Genomic DNA, 18140 nt, shown 5'->3' on the forward strand with positions numbered 1-18140 from the left:
TTTGGGTAAAACCTTTGATGAGCTCCCACAGATTGATGCTTTAAAAAGAATACTGCCAACTGATAAGCAATGGGACCTAGTTTATGGACCTGATGACAACATTGAACAATTTCTGAACTATGTGGACAAAATAGAATTATACTACATGGACAAAATAGAATTATAGATAAAGTGGGGAAACCACAAAACTCAATCACACACAGAGAAGTGGGGATCATAGTTGGGGAAACACTAATTTTATCAGTAAGGGAAACAGTAAGTCTAACAACCATAGTTTTCATCATAGGGAACAAAATAGTCAGAATAATAATAATTTCCATTCAAAGGGAAACTATAATTTCCATTCAAGACGACAATCTGGGAACAATTAGAACAGAAATAATAACAGGGAGTTTGAAAACAGGAACACGAATGGGCATGAACATAGGGACACCAGGAGTCAAAACACTATAACTCATGAAGTAAAAAAAAAAAAAAAGTAGCATGAACTCAATTGTTGGTCCACAAGGTAGGGGCGAAAAACTTAGATCATAGATAGACCAATAACAGTGAGTACACTGTACCAAAAGATACATCTGAAGTAATGAGTAGTTATCTTACAAATGTGCACTACCCTATAAACACACTATCCATTAAGAATGACATTTGTTCGTCATCCAACACTAAAAATGCAAGTAAGAGGAATGAACACATTGGTTGTAATAAAGAGCCCGAGGAAGTAATTGACTTAGTTGAATTTTATGAATGGGCAGAAACTTTTAGTTTGTCAGAGGACCAGCAGGTTAATCGTTTAAATGATTTAGGAATTGAAGCACTGATGACAGAACGAGGTGAGCAAATTGTTGACACTGACTTCATGAGCAAATTAAACACACTTGGGCATGAAAGCTGTGGTGTCACCGCAAGACACCACACTTGCTAGGTGGTAGCCTTTAAATCGGCCACGGTCCGTTAGTATACGTCGGACCCGCGTGTCGCCACTATCAGTGATTGCAGACCGAGCAGCGCCACACGGCAGATCTAGAGGGACTACCTAGCACTAGCCCCAGTTGTACAACCGACTTTGCTAGTGATGGTTCACTGACAAAATACGCTCTCAGTTGCCGAGACGATAGTTAGCATAGCCTTCAGCTACGTCATTTGCTACGACCTAGCAAGGCGCCATTACCAGTTACTATTGATACTATAAAACATGTACCGTCAAGAGCGATGCTCATTATTTATGAATTAATGTTAAGTATTCCACCAGCTACGTCTGTTTTTCTAAAGTCTAATTTCCTTGTCCTGTTCCAGACCTCACGCCAGCCTGCATGAGCTAAAACGCATGCCTTTCGGCTTTCCTCTAGTACCTGGTGTTGGCTCTCCTGCCAACCCACAACATTGGCGACGAGGCAACACCGCGTTCGTAACTATACTGCCCTGATTTACTTGTGTAGTGGCTTCGCCAACATCTCCAGATGTACTGTCTGAATTTTATCGCTTACAGAATCAGCACGCGCAGGCCTTACTGGATGCGCTTGGACAGCTCGTCCAGGGTCAACGTGCAATGCAAAACGACATGGCAGCCACCGCTCCACCGCTAATGCAGCCACAACATACAGTTGCACCAACTTTTCATCCTAGTTGCACCAACTTTTCATCCTTTTGATGCTGCACTGGAAAGCTGGACGGAGTGGTCACGCCAATTTGGATTCCATCTCGCCGCCTACAGATTTCAAGGTAACGAGTGGCAACCTTTTTTATTATCTTCCGTCGGGGTGACCACGTACCGTGTGATAGTCACATTATTTCCCCGACGCGATGTAGCAACTCTGTCCTACGAAGAAATTTTGTCTGCATTAGATGCATATTTTAAAGGATCAGTCAATATAGTTGCCAAATGGTATACCTTCTTTCGTACAAAACGAACGGCAGGTCAGACTAATCGGGAGTGGGTTGCAACCTTGCAAGGCTTACTAGGGATTGTGCTTTTGAGTGTCAATGTGGACTCCCTTATTCAGATACTATGATATGTGTTGCAATTGCACAGAACGTTTCTGATGTTCGTATAAGGGAACAGATTTTGAAACTAGTCAATCCCTCCCTTCCACAAGTGATGGACATATTGGATCGGCAGGACACACTTGACTTTACTAAGGTTAACCGGCCCGCCGGGCGAGCTACACGGAACAGTAAACAGTCCTCGCGCCCGGCCGCGCTGCTGCCGCCAGGCTCTCAGCCACATGTACCGTGCCGGCAAGCAAATGCAGTGCTAAAAATCATGCCCGCGGTGTGCTACTAGACATTCGCGTGAGAATTGCCCATCACGCCAAGCTCTTTGCTTTTACAGTAATAAAAAAGGACATGTTCAAAGAGTTTGCCAGAAAAAGCTCAGATCGGAAGCTCAAAACCATTTCAGGCCCTTTTCTTCGTGCCGGAATCAGAATCGAACCAAGGATACTCAGTCCCGCGACACTTCGCCCATGGAAATTCATGTAGTTCATGCCACTCCGCCCAGTGCCACTCTCTCTAACAGTGACTGTGTTCGTCCCACAAATAATGTGCGTCGACGTCGCCAGCACTCCCTTCAAGTCACAAGTGATTTTGTACCAGTGTCAGTTCATGTTGCACGAGACAGTCGCTCTTGTCGTCAGCAGGACAATAAACTTTTTGTGGACTTGGACATTAATGGCAAAGTGACACCATTCCAGCTCGATACCGGAGCTGCCGTTTCACTGATCAATCAAGACACTTACAAACTGCTGGGCACACCTCCTTTGCGTGCCGCAACTGTTAAGTTAACTACCTATTCAGGTCACAAGATCCCTGTGTTAGGACAGTGCAGCCTCTTGCAACATATAAGGGACAAACAAAACTTGTGTCATTTTACGTCCTTCGTTCTTCTTCTGCAGTGAACTTGTTTGGTTTCGATTAATTTCAGTTGTTTAACTTGTCTATAGTAAATCAGGTCCTATCAGTGAACCAGACTGTGCCTTCAGACAGTGTTTCTCGTCTATATGAAGAATTTGCGGACATTTTTGCACCAGGCCTCGGTTGCGCTAAGTACTGTAAAGCACGTTTGGAACTGAAAGTAAACGCGCAACCGAAATTTTTCAGAGCGCGCATTGTTCCCCAAGCATTGCGTGATGAGGTCGCAAAAACATTACATGATTTGGAATCACAAGGTGTACTTGAACGTGTGCAGGTGTCTCTCTGGGCATCACCCTTAGTAATTTTGCCAAAACCTTCGGGAAAAGTGAGACTTCGTGTGGACTTCAAGGCAACAGTGAATCCACAACTAGTGCCTGCAACTTTTCCTTTACCCCACCCGGAAGATCTTTTTGACAAACTGTGCCCGGGTAAATATTTTTCGAAGTTGGACCTAGCAGATGCGTACTTGCAAATACCAGTGGACGAAGAATCCCAGTACATTTTGGTGGTTAACACGCAACTTGGTTTGTATCGATTCAAACGACTGCCATTCGGGTGTGCATCCGCCCCTGCATTGTTTCAGCAATATCTACAAACTGTTTGTGCCTCGGTCCCTACTGCAGCAAACTATCTGGACGATATTGTGATCTCCGTAAGAACAACAATTAGCCAATCACAGAACATTATTTCAGGTCTTGCGACAAAATGGCCTTCGCTTGCAGAAGGCCAAATGTGCGTTTTTTGCTCGTGACTTACCCTATCTGGGACATGTACTCAATGCCCAAGGAATACATCCCAGTCCAGAGCACCTCCGTGCCATACAAGACTTGCTTTTGCCACAGAATTGGAAGCAGCTACAGAGTGTGCTGGGAAAAATAAATTACTAAACAAATATGTTCCACAGGCCTCTTCCATTTCAGCTCCGCTTCATCGCTTACGCCGTAAAGGTGTTCCGTTCGTCTGGACGACGGAATGCGACCACACCTTTCGCCATTTGAAATCGGTGTTGCTTTCCAATACTTGCCTTACACCATTCGATCCCCGGAAGCCCCTTTTGTTGATGGTGGATGCATCGGATTTTGGGATCGGTGCAGTGCTTGCGCACAAAGATGGTTCGCACGATCGCCCTATTGCCTTTGTGTCCAAATTGCTCTCGTCTGCGCAAAGAAATTATTCACAGATCGAGAAAGAAGCATTGGCTCTCGTATTTGGTGTTACAAAGTTTCATGATTTCTTGTATGGTCGTCACTTTACCATCATCACAGACCACAAACCTTTAACATCGCTTTTTCATCCGACCAAGCCTGTACCTCTACGTACAGCGCAGAAATTCATTCGCTGGTCTATTTTCCTCTCGTAGTACCGCTACGATATCTTGTATCGGTCCACTGCTAAGCACGGAAACCCAAATGCGTTGTCCCATTTGCCTGTTGCTGAGGATAGAGCATTCGATTCCTCCGAACTTGCTTGCATGTTCATTGATTCGGAAACCGATAATGTGGTCGAATCGTTTACGATTGATTTTCGTCGTGTAGCTACAGCCACAGCTGCCGACCCTGTCCTTGCTACCGTTCTGCGTTTTGTTGCTACGCAATGGCCCTTGTCAAAGTCACGGATCAGGGATCCGTTGGTTCGCCGATTTTTTGCTCACTGGGAGAGACTTTTTGTGCGACGTGGTGTTTTGCTGTTGCGTTCTGATAATGATCAGTCCAGGGTCTTGGTCCTACATTTGTTACAGTCCTCTGTCTTAAAGCTTCTCCACCAAGGACATTGGGGTATAGTGAGAACAAAACAACTTGCTCGTCAGCACTGCACTTGGTTCGGAATCGATGCCGCGATTACGAATATGTGCTCTTCTTGCATGGTGTGTGCCAAACAACAATCAGCACCACTGCGGAAATTCTTTGCATGGCCAAAAGCCACTTCCCCTTGGCAACGCTTACACATTGATTTTGCTGGTCCATTCTGGAATGCTCGATGGTTGGTTGTGGTAGATTCAGTCAGTAATTTTCCTTTTGTTGTCCGGATGTCTTCCACGACGTCATCTGCCACCATCCAAGCGTTATCCGCTATCTTTTGCATTTACGGTCTTCCACAGACTATTGTTTCCGACAATGGCCCACAATTCATGTCCGCAGAATTTCAGTCAGTCTGCAAGGCCAATGGTATTCAACATCTGACGTCCGTGCCGTTTTCGCCACAGTCAAATGGTGCCACTGAACGATTGGTCAGGTCTTTCAAATGTTGAAGTTGAAAGCGTCGCATTCTCGGGAGGCTGCGTTATTGCTCTTTTTGTCCTCGTATTGCTCTCAGCCCCGAGATGGTCGCTTGCCGGCTGAGTTGCTCCACGGTCGCCCTCATCAAACCTTGATGTCTCTGCTACATCCGCCGCATCAGGTTCCTGTGCAGCGGCAGACACCTGCTTTTGCCCCAGGCGACGTTGTCTACTACCGCCACTATCGAGGTTCACGGCGTTGGCTCGAAGGGCGCATTCTTCGCTGCCTCGGCCGCGTTATGTATCTGGTTTTGGGGGCCTCTGGTGAGGTGTATTGGCATCTCGATCAGCTGCGCCTCTGTCTTCGCACGGGATCTGCCGCTCCCCGTCTGCTTTCAGCGACGGTGCCGTCCGGGCAGCGCCCTGGGGACCCATCTACTGGCTCGCCTCAGCCCCAGGTGTTACCAACGCTGCCTTCCATTTTGCCCCATGGCGACGCAATGCTGCCGCCGCCGCCTGTTCTCCCGCCGGCGACGCCCGCAGTGGACGCGTCGCTGCAACCGCCGGGCACCCCCCTGGGTCACACGCTGCCGATCGCTTCCCGTGCCCAGTTGTCCTCAGACATGGCACTCTTGCCCGCTCCGGACCATATGTCGTCTTCGCCCGTCGGGTGCCCCGGCCCGATGGAGGTCGACCCTTCGGCCCCTCCTGTCTCTCTGCGGGCGCATACACCCCATGTTGGCCTGCACCCTGGATCGGGTTTTCAGGCGTTTCCTAGCTCCCCGGGAGAGGTCCGAATGGCAGGGTGCGGGTGGCACAGCCTCGCCTGTTGTTAGGCTCCCCACCTCGTCGCATACGTCAACATTGGGTCCTCCCCACGGCGGGCGGAAGCCTTATGGCACAACCATACGCCGATTTGCGGGGGAGGAATGTGGTGTCACCGCAAGACACCACACTCGCTAGGTGGTAGCCTTTAAATCGGCCGCGGTCCGTTAGTATACGTCGGACCTGCGTGTCGCCACTATCAGTGATTGCAGACCGAGCGCCGCCACAGGGCAGGTCTAGAGAGACTTCCTAGCACTAGCCCCAGTTGTACAACCGACTTTGCTAGCGATGGTTCACTGACAAAATACGCTCTCAGTTGCCGAGACGATAGTTAGCATAGCCTTCAGCTACGTCATTTGCTATGACCTAGCAAGGCACCATTACCAGTTACTATTGATACTATAAAACATGTACCGTCAAGAGCGACACTCATTATTTATGGATTAAAGTTAAGTATTCCGCCAGCTACGTCCGTTTTTCTAAAGTCTAATTTCCTTGTCCTGTTCCAGACCTCACGCCAGCCCGCGTGAGCTAAAACGCGTGCCTTTCGGCTTCCTCTAGTACCCGGTGTTGGCTCTCCTGCCAAACCACAACAAAAGCAATGTTGTAAGTTTTCAGGAAAGAGAGGTTGATGATTGTAGTATTTGGGAAAATGAAGATTTAATGGTACATGATGATAGTGAGAAATATTTTCCTTGTTTGAAAGAGGAAATGGAAGCATTAGGTGTTGTGGGAGAAACTGATATGCATGTTGTAGATATACCCAAGGATGTTGTTAACAATTTAAGTGATGTTAATGTCAGTGTCACAACCAATAGGTTCTGTAATCAAACATCTTATGAAGAAACATGTGTACATGATAAATATTCTCTGAATAGTAAAACAGACTCTGCAAGTAAGCTACCATTTGCAACTGAACAAAGGTGAATTATTTCTATATAATATGTGGCTAAATAGTGATTCAATTGGAAATGATAGTAATTTTAGAAAAATGATTCTTAACGTGTGTCAAATTTTATATCCTGATTGGTGGCAAAATACTAAACATATAATTGTTGAACAACTGAAGGATAAGTACCTTAATGACGAACAATGTTATACTCATGAAAAGGTTTGGATTAATGAAATTATCCATGCAAGTGACAGCGTTAATGATGTGTATGTTAATGTAATGACAGTAGGTAATAAAGGTGACAGTAATATAGGTAACTGTAATTCAGGAAGTCATTGTTTTAGTGAAATTGAAAATGATTTGTTGTGTGAATATGTTCAGTCTGAAAAAGGTGATGACATACGTAGTCCATTCATTACAGTAATAGTTGGTACCTGGGATGGCAAGTGCCTTATAGGCACAGGGAATCAAGTGTCAGGAATATCTGAAATACTAAGCAAAAAGCTTAAGTGCAAGAAAGACTACATTGAAATGGCAGTCATTGGGTGTGCAACAGGAAAACACAGCAACAGAGTTAAAAGTCAAACTTTGTTATCTTTTACAATTGCGGGAGTCACATTTACACATGGATGCCTAATCATACCAGGACTCAGTGAGGACTGTATTCTTGGGATGTCATGGACTAGAAGTGTAGATGCAAAATTTAGCTGTGGAGGACAAAAACTTATCATAAAAGCAACAAATGGGGGATGTATCTTCACCAAGTATGTCAGATCAAATACAGTTTCGTATTAACGATAAATTTAATACTGTAAGTCTTGTAAAGGAAGAAAGATATGTTGACAACGATGTACCAGAACTAGACTTAAGTGAAGTAGATTTCAAAAAACTTGTAAACACTAAGATTTCAGAAGCTGGTGGTCTAAAAGATGGGCAAAAACAGGAACTAGAATCTTTGTTATGGGAATACAGTAATGTTTTTAGCAACATTTCAGGGAAAGTTAAGAGGTTACCAATGTACTTTGCTAGAGAGATGTCATGATCCATATTCCATAAAACTATATTGTGTGCCCACTGCAAAACTTACAGTGGTTGAGAAAGAGTTACACAAGATGGAAGTGTGTGGCATTATTGAAAGGAGTATCAGTGTGTATAACAACCCAGTGGTGGTTGTGTCAAAAGACAGGTGTATGATAAACTTAGAAGAGGAGGAATGGCACAAAAACTTGAAAAGCCCAAATTTGCAGTGCCAGAGTTAAACTTTTTGGGACATGTCTTAACAGAAAAACGAATTTTGGCAGATCCAGACAAAATTAAAGCTAGTTCAGAGTTTCCTATACCCCGTAACAGAAAACAATTGAAATCATTTTATGGGCCATTTGAATTCTACAGAAAAATTTTGAGTAAACAAATCTTAAATGCACTTTAAGTAACTTATTAAAGAAAGACACTGTTTGGATATGGAATAAAGATTGTCAAGAGGCTTTTGACAAAATAAACAACTGAATAACCAGAACCTGTTACACAGACCAGATTTGAGTTTATCTTTCTGTTTACATACTGAGTAGTGATTATGGGTTATGTGATGAATTATTTCAAGAAAAAGAAGTCAATGGGGAGACAGTTCATTCTACAATTTCATTTGCAAGCATAATGTTATTGAAGCAGGAAAAAAAACTATACAGTCACAGAAAAAGAATTATCAGTCATACAGTGGTAGTTATCAAAATTCAGGACCTATTTACTTGGACATAAGGTAATAGTGTACTCCGATCATAAAGCCTTAAGCTATTTACAGGAATGCAAGCTCTATCATGATAGAAGATGAGCATTGTATTTACAACAATTCAACTTCAAAATTAAGTATATGAAAGGTAGTGACAACATAGTTGCAGATGCTCTATAGCGGTTACTAGTAGGAGGGGAAACAAATTTATCAGAATGAAGAAAAACAGTTTAAAATGAGGTATATTAAAGGGGCCACAGATTAAACCGTTGTTAGATCATTGTGCGAGAAAAATCAGGAGCCAGAACTGAATACAAACTGGAAATTAATAAATTAGGTATACACATGAGAGCTATGGTCATCGAGGCATTCAGAAATGTATGCAGAAATTACAAGGAAATATATATATATATATATATATATATATATATATATATATATATATATATATATATATATACTTTCACAATATGGCCAAGAAAGTTAGAAAATAATTGTGAACTTGTAAGTGTCAATGAGTCAAACTAAGTAACAGAAAATGTCGAGGTGAAAGGCAAAACATTACTCCTGCACAACCTCTAGACTTAGTCGCTGTTGATTTCTATGGGCCTCTTCCAAGTAGGAGGAGTGGCCACTGCTACATTTTTGTCATAGTGGATGTATTTTCTGACCTAATCAAGTTATATCCTGTCAGAAAAGCCACAGGTGGAGGGGGGGGGGGCGGAGAGAGAAGGAGAGAGATACTTTCTTAAACATTGGGAATCCAAAAGTGATTTTGTCGGATAACGGTTTCAAGTTCTCGCAAAAGTATAGAAAGCCTTTATTGATAAATCAGGAATCAACCATGTTCAAATATCTTTATATAATCCGTCGTCAATCCCAGTTGAGAGGTATATGCGCGAAATTTGGTCATACGTATTGCAGTCATAAACGTCCTACAAGGTACGACCATGTACTAGACTTTGAAGATGTCATGAACAGCTAGCAATGTACTTCCACAGGATTTTCACCTTATGAAATTATGTTTCATCTAAAACTGGACAACATTGTCACTGAACTCTTAGAATTTCCAGCATGCACAATGATGACTGTGCGTGAACGTGAAGCCATAGTGAAAGAAACCATGATAAAACAGGAAGACAAGAGAAAGACAACATGATTGCAAGATCAAAGCAAGCAAGTTTCAAGTTGGAGATTATGTGTTAGTAAAACCATATCAGAAATCAAAAATATTAAGATCTGAAATAAAGAAATTCTTTGATATCTACACGGGTCCATTCGAGACTGGAGAATTCACACCTTAATGCATACCTGTTGGTGTATCCTAAATCCAGGAAAGTTCTCGGGCTACGGAATATTGTTTCGTTAAAACTGTATAAACTGAGAAAGTTAAAAGGTGACTCGACAAAAGTTTTTCACTGGAAGTTATGAAATGTTGTGTATAAAAATTGACTGATTTCGATATAGTTTTGTCCTTGAAAATGTTTATTATTTCTTTAAAATGTATTTGCTGTATGAAGTGTTTGCATTGAATTGGCCTTGTGCAATATGCTTATCGTGTTAGTTCCTGATATTTCTGTGTGTTTGTGCAATTTGAATGATTTGATAATGTGTGTAATTTTAACTTGTGTAACATTCTCACACCACACTTTTTCAGACATTTAAAATGTAAACCACTAATCAGCACTAAATCTGTCTTGCAACAATTAACAGGTTTTTTTAATTTTTTTAGTCTTAAAGGCAGAGTCTTAATTACTACACACTTAAGTTGTTGAAATGTCCAACTACACAAGGGGGAGAATTGTTTTGTTAACAACATGAATTGCTGTATATTTGTTTCCCACCACTGCGAAGCATAGGCACTAATATTTTTTCAATTTTGATATGTATATATCATCCTAAAACTTTCAAACAACCATGACTCTACCCTTGCACTTTTACTGTGAATATGAACCCTTGTAACAGACTGTAGCTTTACTTTTGAAAACTAATTTTTTGTTTATCCTTAGTGTGTTACAGTTTGCGATAAGACATTTTACACCCAATATGTTAACGCATTTGTACTACAATGTTTATTGACTTTATTGTTAGTTAAAGGATCCTTTTTGGGCTAGTCCATACCTGTGCAGTATTACTCAGACAGATCCAATTTTATGTTTTCCTTTACATTGTGTAACACAATTTCAATGTTAAACCTATATCATGCCAACTGATATGGGCAGAAGGTTGGCAAAATTCAAAGAAAACAGTCCTATTAAAAATTTTCATTTATTTAAAATCATATTCTTGGCAGTTACATTATTCTGGTGTCAGAATTTTGTTCGCATGTTCATACTTACAAAATTCTTGGGGGGGCTATTGTAATGGAACTGACGGAACCCATTTTGTTATATTATACACTAATTAAAGTTGTTTTGAAAAGTATTTACTTTGTACGATTTTAGGGTAGGTGTTGCGATCCATAATCGATACAGAAATTTTAAGTTCTTTGCCAATATGACTTCTCTTTGGTCAGCAATGTTATTTCGCCGCTTGTGCTCTGGCTGTGGTTGAGAGTTTTTTTTATTTTTTAGGTTCTGGCGATAAATATGTGTTTTTTCTAAACAAAAAACTGTGGAATCCTGCTTCATCACTTCGGTAGTCTGGTGATAGTCAAAACCCACACCTTTTTCCATTCAGAGCAGCAATAGAATCAGTCATCGCCTAGACAACGAAGCCACATGGACAATAGATATTCAGTAGCATCAAGATAAGTGACGATCATCTCTACAAAGTACTCGACATCCATTAGCCAGACCGTAATGGTGTCTTTATGGAAATAACTTTGTAGTGTAGTAGAGAGGGTCCACGATACAGGGCAGAAAAATGGTTGGTGGTGTATACCAGTGACACAAAGGTCAGCTGGGCGAGGGTATCACGTGACAACAACATCGAAGAGGATCTCTGAGTCGGCAAATGAGAAGACCATTTGCCTCGGTTTGACTCTTTAGAGACTTTCGGGTTGGCAGAGGAAGATTCAGATGTTTGTAGGCTGGAGGGACATAAGAAGTCTTCGCAGGAGTATTCCTTCTGTTCTTTCAGGCCTGCCAGTCGTGTAGCAGGTGACTTCTCCCTTGAGGCGAAAGTATGGTGGCTTGTTGCACAGCTGGAGGAGACAGGAATGCTACCATTATATTGGGTGATTTCACAACAGCAGTGTCAAATTTGAGGTTGCATGTCTCCATAGCCATCTCCTCCGTGGAGTGAGATGTTGCCATTGTGAATGTATGTATCAACAAGGCATTATCCTTTTAAATACACATGACACGTTACATATACATATGAACATGACATCTATGGTTTTGACTGATCATTACTTAACGATTAACCGAACCTAAAAAATTTCAGAAATCTGTGTGAAAACTCCTACGCATCTGTTTTGGAACAATAAGCTCTCATGGTATAATTCAGAGCTGATAAAATGACAGAAATATCTAGAATTCCTTGCCAAAATTCTTCAGGGACTGGTACGTACAAGTGAAAACTGACAACGTGGAAACCCGACACGAGACTCTTAACATCCCTCAATGCAGGTCCCCACTATGTCATAGGAGTGAAACCTTAACATTGTTAACTTCTAAAATCCCCCCCCCCCCCCCCCCCCCATTTCACTCTTAATGACTATCTCCTCTTCTTACAGCTTAGTCTTTCTTTTCATACCTTTAAGACAATGGGTGGGAAACTTCAGTCCTGGAGGAATTTAAATACCATATAGCAGATTAGTAGACAGTTCCACATATGTTTGTTGTGAGATACCACAGTGCATGAAGAATAATGTTAGCTACAAGACACGAGCAGAATATATTGGAGAGCACTATAGGTGATCACTTTAAAAACAATGACATGAAATAAGGAAGCATAATACTGAAAGTGCCCCACTCATGTTTTACACTGTACCTCATATAATTAAATTTTGCACTGCTTATGGGAAGAATCTGAGAAGATTAAGATATACAAGGTATAAAGGTAGCTGAGAAGTCTTTGAAACCAGTTAAGTCACATAAAAGCTTAGTTTGAAATAGTGGATAAAAACAACAGCCGAGTAATGGAAGAGTAGAGTAATAGTAATTCCTCTGATAAATGTAACCAGAGTAGCAGTCAGTTCATTGTATACTTCATGGAGGTAGCCTTTAGTGTTTGCTTCTGCATGTTAACATAAAACACTTTCCACATACCTGAGGATTCTCCATGATAGGATTTACATAACATGGTGCATGAATTACTCTATTAACAATTGTGGGTTGACTAAAATTTGTAACACAAATTTACCTTTAAAAATTTATTTTCTTGCAATTTAATTTTGTAATTTTTTAAATCTGAATATGATCAAAATACTTATGTTGCCAAAACAATCTTGCACTTTACAATAATATACAGCATTCAGCACAAAAGGTCAATTTCAGCTAACCACAAAACCAAGCCTTCACATTTATGTTAAACTTTACGTAAAGAACAATTACAACCAATCTTTCAAATTTTCTACCTGATGTATAAATGTATGGTAAATATAAAATGACAAACTTTGTACACATACAAAAACCACGAACAAGGCTTCACTGATAATAGGCACATGTTTCACATATGTTACTACCTTGTTTTTCAGTACAAATTTACTTTCAAACAAACAGAGCAAATAAAATCACATAGAACAGAGAGTAAACATCACCAATCACACTAATATTTATGTGTTCACAATGTGTTAAAAAGTTGCATGATATGAGTATTTTTCTGTTTAAATATCACACCCTGTAAAATCTCTCTCACTAATCCAACTCTAACGTTATTCATCACTTTGTTTACGCAATAGCTGAACACTTAAATCATAGAACCAAGGTGTCTTCTTCTCTCACACCACATTTCCTTACATAACCACAAATGTCTTTGTTGAATGACTGTGTACCACAAATCATAACAAAAACAGAACTCTTCCCTGCAAGTTCACTGGAAACAACTTCTGAAGTGATCCTTCCCGATGAAAGATCCTCGCCATACCATTTCTCCAAACCTGTATCATTATCTTGTGTTAATACAGTTTTTGAGGTAAAATTCCAGTTCTCTCTGAGCTTTCGAAGGGGTTGTCTGAGCAAAATGTTATTTCTAGTTCTGCACGAAAAAATAATCCTAACAAAAGTCTCATCTAATTCATTGGATGTAACATAATGAGCCAATGCGAAACATGGTGCTAGCCCCGTTCCAGCACAAAACATCACTATATGGCTGTAGCTATTGGGATTATAGTGGAAGCCAGTCTCATATGGTCCTTTCCATAGCACCACTTCATCACAATAAACCTTTTTCCAAAACTCTGACATCATGCCACCTTCGTAGAGTTTCACAATAACATTGAATTGACTTTCAGTTTTGCCAGGGAGAGGGGTGTAAGCTCTGGATATGGAAACATTTAAGTTACTTTGAGCTACCAAGTATTGCCATGGAGAAAAATTTATACTCCTGTCACATTCTGTTGATTCAAAGCAGTACACATTAACATTGACTGCCTCATGTTCTACAGAAACACAACGAAATGGAGACCACCGCAATGGAGAAATGATTTCAGCTGTATCAGTGTTGTATTTTGTAGCTTCCAGTCTTCTGCATTCTGCTTCCCAGGCCCTCATTTGTTGCTGATAAATGTCAAATATGCAAGGTTGACAACCTTGCCCACAACAGTCTTCCACTCGTGGTTCTTCCGGTTTGGGTGGAAGAGCCAGAGAGGGACACGGCACATGTACCTTTGGATGCACGGAACTATTATTAACTTCTTGCTCACCACTGTATTGATCCATCTTGTCAGCTTGCCTTAAATAATGTTTTATTACTGCAGTCTTGCTTGCAAAATGTGCAATTGAATGTCTTAACCACTTTCTTTGCAGCACTTTTAACAATGTTTCACAAATAAACAACTACATTTCCATGCTTGTCTCTCCAGAAGCTAATATACTAGCCCTTATAGGTCCACCATCCAAACTATTTGCTGTCATAGTTGCCTCAAGGGATGAGCGCATGCCATTTGTAGTACTTCCGCTTTCCATCACAGCAGTACCATTCTCACCACCTCCATTACTTGTTGCTCTACTGGGGTTGTCATCCCAGTCAACCTATGGAACAAAACAAACAGTGGGAACTACAGATTGGAATATCAATTATAAAAGGAAAAGGACTGACTGCTACTCATTGTAAAGATGGATCAGCAATCTCAGCTGCTGGAGATGGTGGTCGTGTGTGCATCAGGTGTGGTTGCTCATGTGAATGAATGTGTGGGTTTCCTTGCCGAAAAAGGCTTTGGCCAAAGCTAAATGCATGTCATTTTGTAGTGCCTGTCTGCAACTCAACTTGTCATCTTTACAGTGAGTAGTATCTGTTTTTTTTCCTTTTGCTAATGGAACAATAGAATTTTTTGAATTATTATAGGAGACACTGTTACAATATTAAGAACTACTGATATCAACTTAAACTACCAGAAAGTTCTGCAATTGTCCTGATTCAATCTACGACCTACATTACCTTTTCAGGCTTCAGAATTACAAAACAGAATTACTGTTAAACTAAATAAGGTGGAGCAAAGTGACAAACAGCAAAAAGTAAGTCACTGAAATGTAGCATGTCCTTTATAAATTTTTGAAGTATCTACGAAATTGCAATTGAAGTACCAAAGTAATGAATATTATTGGCTAACAAAACCCTTTCAAAGCCACTTGCCATCCTCCTTTTTGTTTTCAATTATGATGCAAATTTGGTTACACTAATAGCTTTATACAATATTTACAAACTTCAAAAAGCATGAAGTTAAAATGAAACAATAAACTACTGTATAAAAGTTTTAAAGTGAGGTAGGGGGAAGAAAACTACCTTGAAACGAGTTACTCTAGGATTTGTTGCGAGAATATTGCGTTGCAGTTTGTCGAACTGTGGTGTTGCTGGTGGCTGGGCCTGCAGCTCAGGGTCCGTGTAATCGTTATTTACGTAGTAACCAACACGGATGAATTCCTGGCCCCTAAACATAAATATGTCACTGAAGTAATTCCAACAATTTACAATCGACAACAAATAATGTTAAAAGATGGAAACTACTTAGTAATTCCTCACCTATATGAACATGTGAGCAACACAACAGTGACACCAACAACATCTGCCACTGGTATTTTTTTTGGATCTGGAGGTTCTGCTTGGAATACAAACATATGCCGTCCCTCTGGCACAGGTCCCACATACACAGTATCTAGTACCTGGACAAAAAGTTCATATTATTTCAAAGCAGTATTAACATCAATATCACAGAGTTCATTTCTTCAGCTTCTATGTCAAAAAGTGAGTATAGACTAGTACAGCAGTTTGGCATTACATTAACAGTAGGAACTAGTGGCTGTAGAGTACCAAAACATTTTTCAGAATTTTAAATAGCTACTCTTTAGAATTACAAAATTGTATTACACAGGACATCCCGCATAAAACCAGTACACTGTCTCAAAAGTTGGCTACACTGCATTTTCTCGGAAAAATAAGTGTTGCTGTGTGTTCGTGCATCAGTTGTGTGAAGCTTGTGTTGTTGAGTTGTTACAGAAATGGGGCACTTTGCATTAGAATAGCAAACTGATATTGTAGAGTGTTATATAAAGATAGGCATCATCAAGGAATGTTTCATGAGAAATGTCTTGATAGGAAACTCCCCACGATCAACACTATTCATGATATGTATGAGAAATGGAGGGTTGTAACATCCATTCAGAATGTTCAGAGGAAAAGATACGAAATTAAAAGCCTAAAAGCCTACTGTGCGAGTGTTGTGCAAGAACTAAAATTTGACGATCAGGCAAAGAGAGTACATTATTGTAAATGGCTGTTAACATCATTTGCCAACTGTTACTTGGACCCCTTGGTTTACTTTATGTCAGATGAGACCTTGTTTCATTTGTTGTTTTTGTTTTTGGGGAAATAACTAGTCATATGCACCCATGTCAGAAGCACATATGGTGAAACAAGCACTGTATCATTTGAGAGATACAGAGGCAAGCAAGTGCGCTGGTACTTACTCCCGTTCACTACTATTAGCACCACATCACCATAACATGTCTGTGCCTAGCACAGAAGTATTGCACCATAATTTAAGAATGAATCTAAAAATTAAGTTTTTTTTCCAAACTTGGTCAACATATGCTTCAATATATTAATGTTTAAATTGGCAAATCTCTGAGTGATTTGATATCTTTCCCTAAATACACAGTTTAAACAGAAGAAAACAAATGGCACTAAATAATAAAGCCAGAATTTGGTCAGAATGTGCAAACGGATGTCACCCTCAACTGTTATAAGTTTCAGCTTGATCGGAACAAAATTTTAGCCAGAATTCATGTATTTACGAAAAATAAATGGCGCTAAATGATAAAGCTAGAAGTCAAAAATTCGTATGAAGCCTCAGTTTAATATGAAAACCTGAAGTACCTGACCTCATTAAAATACCTCTAATAGTTTTCGAGTAATTTACTGAACACTGAATTTGGAACAAAAATTGCCTGATTTGTAGTGGATTAAGTATTATTTATATTAATGATAAAAAGTTTTGATTACAGCACCACATGACATCCATTAAATAAAGCTATACCAAGTTTCAAGACTTGTGTAAATAACACTTAATACAAAGTCTCAAAGTTATAGTTCAGAGGTCACATTCTACTGTCAGTTCCATTCTAAAAATTCTAGATGGCAAAGTTTAAATGCAGTCGAGCTAAATCTTTTTCTGTGATTATAACCAACTTAATTCCATTCATACAAAAATTGCAAAGATTCTAAATTAATACACAACAGTGTCATAAAATAATGTGTGTCCGAGGAAGTGGTCATTTACATTCTACTACTTGGGTACAGAGCGGACGACGGCAGGTGTTTCCGTCAGCTGTCTGCTGCGCCCGTATATTAATACAGCTGGAGAGGCAGTGACTTCACTTCACTTCACACCCAGCTACCATACAGTCCTCAGTCAAACGCCGGCTTATGCGCTGTCTCGGCCGACATCACACTCATACTGCACTAAACTCATGTTTTTGGTGCAAATAGAGGTGAACTCATGAGGACTGTACACCATCCTCGATCGCTTAGATTTTGCTAAAGTAACTGTTTGTGTGCTGCTCGTAATGTTAACAAATCCACGTGGCTAGCGGTGACAATTATTTTCCACTTTTATGGTGAGCAATTATTTTGATTATTAGAAGTCAGAGCAAAACACCATTTAATGGCAACTTACCTTAAAGGTCACCTCTTAACTGTTCCTAGTGCTGTTTAGGATACACACATTTATTTAGTCTTATTGTCACAAATACTACTATGTTGTGCATGTGAAAGCTGACCAAATGTATCAATTAAAACTCAAAATCTTCATTTATAATCATAGTCCCCGATCCCACTGAGTAAACAGAGAATAGAAATATTTCTTTCAGTGCGCTGGACAAGAATATGGATTTACAGACTGGAAACTACGGTCAGTATGTTCACCACTTTCTGGCTGACCAAAGAAATAGTTTTCAGGCTCTCGTAAAAGA

The 18140-nt window shown here is 40.4% G+C and overlaps 2 protein-coding genes across 3 annotated transcripts in view; both read right to left on the reverse strand.

Moving 5' to 3' along the window:
* Window positions 1–12878: 12878 nt before the first annotated feature.
* Window positions 12879–14395, reverse strand: LOC126100513 (NADH-cytochrome b5 reductase-like). The gene has a single exon (XM_049911123.1). The coding sequence runs from the start codon at window positions 14391–14393 to the stop codon at window positions 13428–13430; it is 966 nt and encodes a 321-aa protein (XP_049767080.1). The 5' UTR covers window positions 14394–14395; the 3' UTR covers window positions 12879–13427.
* Window positions 14396–14510: 115 nt separating this feature from the next.
* LOC126100514 (histone chaperone ASF1) overlaps window positions 14511–18140 on the reverse strand; it is a 32811-nt gene continuing 29181 nt past the window's right edge. For both annotated transcript variants that reach the window (XM_049911124.1, XM_049911125.1), the window contains 3 exons: window positions 15694–15833; window positions 15457–15601; window positions 14511–14705 (listed from right to left, as the gene is read on the reverse strand). In XM_049911124.1, the coding sequence (XP_049767081.1) occupies window positions 14511–14705; window positions 15457–15601; window positions 15694–15833 (480 nt within the window). The remainder of the gene's footprint in view (window positions 14706–15456; window positions 15602–15693; window positions 15834–18140) is intronic.

This window comes from Schistocerca cancellata, chromosome 9 (genome assembly GCF_023864275.1).
Source record: "Schistocerca cancellata isolate TAMUIC-IGC-003103 chromosome 9, iqSchCanc2.1, whole genome shotgun sequence".
Taxonomy (NCBI): Eukaryota; Metazoa; Arthropoda; class Insecta; order Orthoptera; family Acrididae; genus Schistocerca; species Schistocerca cancellata.